The following is a 7,532-nucleotide window of genomic DNA, read 5'->3' as shown; positions in this document are numbered from 1 at the left end:
ATTTCGATGAGCTTGTACAAATTGTAGCCTCAGTTTCCTGTTCTTAGCTGAAAGGAGTGGTACCCGGTGTGGTCTTCTGCTGCTGTAGCCCATCTGCCTCAAAGTTCGACGCACTGTGCGTTCAGAGATGCTCTTAGGCCTACCTTGGTTGTAACGGGTGGCGATTTGAGTCACTGTTGCCTTTCTATCAGCTCGAACCAGTCTGCCCATTCTCCTCTGACCTCTGGCATCAACAAGGCATTTCCGCCCACAGAACTGCCGCTCACTGGATTTTTTTTCTTTTTCGGACCATTCTCTGTAAACCCTAGAGATGGTTGTGCGTGAAAATCCCAGTAGATCAGCAGCTTCTGAAATACTCAGACCAGCCCTTCTGGCACCAACAACCATGCCACGTTCAAAGGCACTCAAATCACCTTTCTTCCCCATACTGATGCTCGGTTTGAACTGCAGGAGATTGTCTTGACCATGTCTACATGCCTAAATGCACTGAGTTGCCGCCATGTGATTGGCTGATTAGAAATTAAGTGTTAACAAGAAGTTGGACAGGTGTACCTAATAGAGTGGCCGGTGAGTGTATTTCCTGAAAACAAATGTTACTTCTGTCTCTGCAGTGGTTTAAAAATCCTAAACATGTTACAATTTTTCTAAAGTAATGAGGTATCTCTAAGGAGGTCCAGGTTATTTTATAGATCCACAGTCTATGTTTTGTTTTTAGTTTTGAATTATATAATTTATTCTACCATATAATGTGCTAAAAATTGGAGAAAAAAAATTCAAAGGGGGGGTGGGGTGGAATAAAAATGAAAGTCCACCATTTGTTTTTTGGGAGGTTAAATTTTTCTGGCGTTCAGTGTCGTAAAAATGATCTGGCAACATGATTCTTGAGGGTAATACACTTTCAGAAAAACTTGCTTATATATATATATATTTTTTTTTTTTTTAAGAATTTTAATGATTAATGAAATTCAGAACTTTGTAAAGTTCTGATTTTTTTGAGACCTGTCGTTTTTTTTTTATTCCTGTCGATCAAGCTGTGTGGACCTACTTATTTTTGAATGATGAGCTGTAGTGTGTATTGGTACATTTTGGGGTATATGCAACTTTTTTTTTACTATATGATTTTTTTTTTCCCTTTGCACAGTTTACTGTACAAGTTAAGAAATTATATATTTGGGTAGATTGCTCTTTTATGGACACTGATACTGAAAATGTGTGTTTATTTCTTTATTTTCATAGTCAGAAAATATATATATATTTTTTTTTTTTTTGCTGGATTCTGGTGAAATGCTCAGTGGGCACCAAAACTGACACGTCACTGAGTTTGCGCGACCTAAGTATAGCAGACATTAACAGTGGAAGTTATGTGGTTAAACAGCAGTGATTGGAGCAAGGTCCAGTTGCTGTTGCTAGAAGCAGGTTCCGGCTGTGTATGCAGAAGGGCGTCTTTGCCTACATTACTCTGCTAGGTAGTAAAAACCTGCTGACAGATTCCCTTTAAATCACATTTATGGACATACGTGATATGTGCCTGGTCAGGAAAAGGACTGGTTCAGGATGGAAGTTACTGCATACCTTATACAGACTTGTGACTATTTTCTGATTATGAGTTTGATAACGGCACAGATTGTAATTGTGTGTTGTTTTTTGTTGTTTACAGCTCCAGTTAACCCAAAAGACGTCTGTGCCCCCAGAGCCAGTTAGTATTATTGTTCCAATCATCTACGACATGGCGTCGGGAACAACTCAACAAGCAGACATCCCTCGTCAGCAGAACTCCTCCGTGGCCGCTCCTCTGATGGTCAGCAACATTCTCAAGAGGTTTGCGGAGATGAATCAACCACGTCCAGGTTAGCCAGCTGCTATTCAGTTTTATCTTATCCTATTCTATCTATCTATCTATCTATCTATCTATCTATCTATCTATCTATCTATCTATCTATCTATCTATCTATCTATCTCTGCATGCCACTATATGGAATAGCTTATTCTGCTGCTTTAATTTAAAAAGCATTCCTATTACACACTATTGCACCACAATCTCCCGGCATGAACTTGCTCTGCTAACACAGTGAAAACAGAACATAATTAATTATGCTTTTTTCTGTTTATAGAGATGGTGGTTTTTTTTTCTCTCTTTATTTGCAACGTCTGGTTGCTCCTAATGCTGGTGTACAAGCTGGTCTGTTTAGTGTCTGCAGAAAGGGAGTAGGCAGTGCAGAAGATGATGCATTTAGTTCATTGTCTGCCTCCTAGACCACAGTTTTACATCCTTCAATGAACTTACCAAGAAAGGGATTTCATGGGTGAGGAACTGCCTACAGGCAGGGCAGCCATGGTGGTAGCATTGTAAAATCCCTTGTCATTTTGTCAATGTGTTATATTAATAGCAAAGTAGCCAGATTGCTATGAGTTTCCGAGATTCCATTTTAAAACTGGCAACAGAGGTGGCTGCAATTCCTGACAGGTTTACAAAAATGGGTAATTTTTTTTTCCGATAAATAAAATAAACAGGGCTTTTCATTTTGTGATCCTCTAAGTAGAATCCAGTCCCAACATTATACAGTGCCATATTTGTTAATCTTGGGTCTCCCTACTACTTGAAGAGGGACTGTTACCCTCTAAATCCAAAAATTCGGTGAGTCTCTGCTCTGAGGAGTTTTTTGGCCCTTTTCACGGGTCCAGGATTTGCTGAATATTTAGGCGTGGAGGCCACAACAAACTCCTAATCAAATCCTCTGACATTCCGGATTCGCACCAGAAATCAGCTGTGTGAATGTGAGTGAGACTTATTTTATCTGCCGTCTATGTGATGGATCTGTCCTGTGATCCCACAAGCAGCCAGGGCTCCTATCCTACTAACTCGACAATATACTTGTCACATAATCTGGTAACACTTTGCCCTTCTTTGTCCGCAGGGGAATGCACGATATTTGCTGCAGTACGTGATCTTATGGCGAATCTTACACTGCCACCGGGTGGACGACCTTGAACACTATTCAAAAGTCGCATGGATTAATATTATTTTTTTGTAATATATATATTTTTTTTCGTTGACATGAAAATATGGATTGGACAAGGGACAGCTTCCTATTTGATATTTTTGTTTGTATGAAAAATGACGCAAAAACTGGCAGATATTTTTCAAAGATGCACTTCACCAGAAATTATATATAATTGATCAAAACGTTTTTGTTTTGTTTTTTTTGTATATTGTTGTTGTATAGTGTGTTTTACTATAGCTCATTTCAAGTGATGATGAAAACTTAATATTCACCTCCCAGGAACATGTTTAATATTCTGTTTTATACTGAATGAAATATGAAAATGCCAAACTTTTCTTTCTTCTGTAAATGTGTATTCTTTGGTGTGAGAATTTTTTTTTTTTTTTAAGAACAATTGTCATTTTGGATACTGTAAAACTGTGACAGACTTTATAATGAAACTGTATTTTAATATGACTGCTTAAAATCGTAATAGAAAAGCATCTGGGCGTGTTAAGAACATGCCCTCAAAAATAGCAATATTTAATAAACTAGGGCAAAGCAAAAAGTTTGAACATGTTGTGACCCATGGGAAAACCAAATACTATTGCGACCATGACTCATGCTCTGGTTTCAGTGTGTTCCAGTGGGGGGTAAAAAAAAAAATAGGTCATGCATTAAACAGAACTTGTCCTATGAAAAAAAAAAACTATTATTAACCTGCAGATATGGGGTTAATCTGCAGGTTAATAGCGTTCTGAGCCTTCTCGGCGCTTGCTCTTAGAGGGGAATTGAACTTTATTCCTTCCGGCAGTGTTCGGCTTCCTGTCACAGGTGTGACGCCAGTGCGGTCTCAGTCACCGCTCTGTGTATAGAGTGTGGCGGCTGTAACCGCATATCTCGGCAGTGACTGATAGCTCGCTCATCGTTAGAGCTGTCAGTCGGTGCCGGGGCGTAATTACACCCGTTGCTTTCTATACACAGAGTGGTGACTGAAGCCGTGTCAGTGCCACCCCCCTGTGACTAAAAGATCGAGCCTAAAGTTAATTTCCTCGCTGCAGCTGGGCTCCCAGGTGTGGCACGGTATCTGAAAGCTACTTTTCTGCAGATCAACAACATATATGCAGGTTGCACCTTCCCCTGAAGCCTGTTTTCACCTTCCTGACCAGGCCAATTTTTTCAATTCTGACCACTGTCACTTTATGAGGTAATAACTCTGGAACGCCTCAATGAATCCACTGATTCTGAGACTGCTTTTTCGTGACATATTGTACTTCATGATAGTGGTAACATTTCTCTCATATGACTTATTCTTATTTTGTGAAAAAAATCGGAAATTTGGCGAACATTTTTGCAATTTCAAACCTTTAATTCTTATGCCCTTAAATCAGAGATATGTCACACAAAATAGTTAATAAACAACATTTCCCACATGTCTACTTTACATCAGCACAATTTTTGAAACAGAAATTATATAACAGAAATTACCCAAAAGTGACACCATTCCAAAAACTGCACCCCTCAATGTGCTCAAAACCACATTCAAGTGTATTAACCCTTCAGGTGCTTCACAGGAATTAATGGAATGTGGAGTGAAAAAATAAACTTATTTTCACAAAAAAATTCCTTTAGACACTTTTTTTTTACTTTTACAAAGGTAACAGGAGAAAATGGAACATACAATTTCAACCATATGTGGTTGAAAACCACTGTTTAGGCGCATCGCAGGGCTTGGAGCGCCATTTGGCTTTTTCAATTTAAAATTTGCTGGCATAATTAGGTGACGCCATGTCGTGTTTGCAGAGCCCCTGATGTGTCTAATCTGTGGAAACCACCCACAACTGACACCATTTTGGAAATTAGACCCATCGATTAACTTACCTAGATGTGTGGTGAGCACTTTGAACCCCCAGGTGCTTCACAGAATTTATACCTTTGAGCCATTAAAATAATAAAAACAACAAATTTTGCCGCAAATTTCTATATTCATAAGCGTATCACGAGAAATTGCATCATACAATTTGTTGTAGGAAACATGTAGAAAGAAGCGGCAACACTCACCATCCTTGTACGATCTGATTTCTTTATTGAAAAGTGCGATACAACACCGGCATCTTCACGGCTCGGGATAGTGCAGGAAGAGAGGAGGTGAGCAGGCTGTGCGGCTCGGCTTTTTCTCCATACAATTTGTTGTGCAATTTCTCCTGAGTCCGCCGATACCCCATATATGGAGAAAGACTACTGTTTGGGCGCACGGCAGGCCTTGGAAGGGAAGGAGCGCAATTTGATTTGGAAACTAGACCCCTCAGGGAATTTATCTAGATGTGTATACTATTGAGCACCTTGAACCACAGTGTGCTTCACAGAAGTTTATAACATTGAGCTGTGAAAATAATTTTTTTTTTTTCCCACAAATGTTTTTTAATTCCGAATTTTGCATTTTCACAATGGTGACAGGAGAAAATGGACCCCAAAATTTGTTAAATTTCTCCTGAGTACACAGATACCCTATATGTGGTCGAAAACTGCTTTGGAGGCACAGTGCATAGTTCAGAAGGGAAGGATTGCCATATTACAGTGTGCCATGTCACATTAGCAGAACCCCAGAGGTGCCAGAAGAGAAGAAATCCCTATAAGTGACTCCATTTTACAAACTACACAATGAATTCATCTAGGGTTGCAGTGATCATATTGACACCACAGGTGGTTCACAGAATTTTATATTGGGCAGTGAAGAAAACGTTATTTACATTTTTACCTCCAAGATTGTGTGTTAGCCCCAGATTTCACATTTTCATACTGGGAAATGGGTAAAAATGGCATGAAATTTTGACCCACAATTGCTACTGAATGTAGAAATACTCCATATGTGGATGTACAGTACTGCTTAGCCACATGGCAAGACTCGGGGAGGACAGAATGCTATTTGCTTCTTGGAGCGCAGATATTCCTAGAATAGTTTGCAGACTGCATATACAGAGTCCCTCAGTTCTAGAAAACCAGAATCTCCCCTCAAGTGACCCCATTTTGGAAATTATACCACTTTGGGAATTTATCTACTGATGTAGTGACGATTTTGGCTCGATTTGTGTTTTCCAGAAGCAAGCATTAGTGGAAGTTGCTGAGTAAAGATTGCAAAGTGCCAATGTGGTGATCAGTTTGTTGACGTGACTAGTACGTTGTTCCCAGCTCATGTTTCTGGAGACATGCACCCATAAATTACTGCGGGCTGTCATCGCTAAAGAAATGATAAACGTGGGTGCTAAATGTGGTTTAGAGACACTGGTGCGCACTATTTGTTGAATTTCTTTTGGGTGGGGAGCAATTACGCTCTTATAGAGCCTTTGTACTACCAGTAAGTGGAAGCACCCTATATTTCTATTGACAGATGATGGACCTGAGTGGGGACTTGCTTTTTTTTGTTGACTGAGTTGAAGCTTTTATTGGGAACATTTTACATAACATTGTGGATCACATTTATCCTGCGCTCTATGCTGAGCTCTTACTTTGGGGTTTTTATCTAAATCTCCGAGGTGAAACCCCCGAAGAATCCATTCACTATAATGAGGCAGCCGAGTTACTCTGGACTCTGTCTGGCCTCTGTTTATTATTTATTATTATTATTATTATTCATTTTTATAGCGCCATTTCAGCAATGACTTTCTTATCAGAAATGCACAAAAGTTTGGTTGACAGCGCTTTTATGCAATCCTAAAAAGACGGACACCACCACAGGTCAGACTGCGTCCACAGTGCCTCCATCTGCCTCATTATAGCGAATCTTCTTTTGGGGGTTCCATCTGAATCCCGTATTCCAGAGCGCAGTATTATTGTGAGCCGAGGCTTACTGCGAGCTTTGGGAGGCAGAATGAAAAAATGAACAGCAGGTGAAGAACTGGTTTTATTTATTTTTTACGCCGTTCCTCGTGCGGTATAAGTGATTAGATGACTTTATTCTTTGGGTCGGTGCGATTACAGCGATACCAGATTTATATCTGTCTTTTATGTATGGCTGCTGTCACACACTAAAAGATGCTTTTTATTGCAAAATCTTTGCGCCGCCATATTTAGACAGCTGTAACTTCTCCATACAGGACCAACAGGGTCATGTTATGGCTTCTTTTTTGTGGGCCGAGTTGAATATTTTTATTGGTACCATTTTCAGGCACATGACATTTGTTGATTGCTTTCTATTCAAATTTTTGGGAGGTAGAATAAACAAAAACCAGCAATTCAGGAATTGTTTTTTTTTTTTTTTAATACCATTCTCTATGTGGTAAAATTGACAAAGCAGCTTTCTTCTTTGGGTCAGTACGATTACAGCGATACCACATTTATATAAGTTTTTTATGTTTTGGCGCTTTTACACAAACTATTTTATAGAAAAAATTATTTTTGCATTGCTTTATTCTGAGAGTTATAACTTTTTACTCTGTCGCCTCATTGGGGGACACAGGACCATGGGTGTTATGCTGCTGTCCACTAGGAGGCGACACTATGCATAATCTGAAAAAGATTAACTGTGGCTCCTCCTCTGCAGTATAAACCCCT

The 7,532-nt window shown here is 39.5% G+C and overlaps 1 protein-coding gene across 2 annotated transcripts in view; it reads left to right on the top strand.

Moving 5' to 3' along the window:
• MED14 (mediator complex subunit 14) overlaps positions 1–3,184 on the top strand; it is a 79,591-nt gene extending 76,407 nt beyond the window's left edge. For both annotated transcript variants that reach the window (XM_077294788.1, XM_077294787.1), the window contains 2 exons: positions 1,658–1,847; positions 2,916–3,184. In XM_077294788.1, coding sequence (XP_077150903.1) covers positions 1,658–1,847; positions 2,916–2,989 — 264 coding nt within the window. In that variant the 3' untranslated portion in view covers positions 2,990–3,184. The remainder of the gene's footprint in view (positions 1–1,657; positions 1,848–2,915) is intronic.
• The last annotated feature ends 4,348 nt before the right edge of the window (positions 3,185–7,532 follow it).

The sequence above is a fragment of the Ranitomeya variabilis genome, chromosome 3, assembly GCF_051348905.1.
Source record: "Ranitomeya variabilis isolate aRanVar5 chromosome 3, aRanVar5.hap1, whole genome shotgun sequence".
NCBI lineage: Eukaryota > Metazoa > Chordata > Amphibia > Anura > Dendrobatidae > Ranitomeya > Ranitomeya variabilis.
Note: the sequence above shows the minus strand (reverse complement) of the source record. Positions and strands in the feature narration are given on the sequence as shown.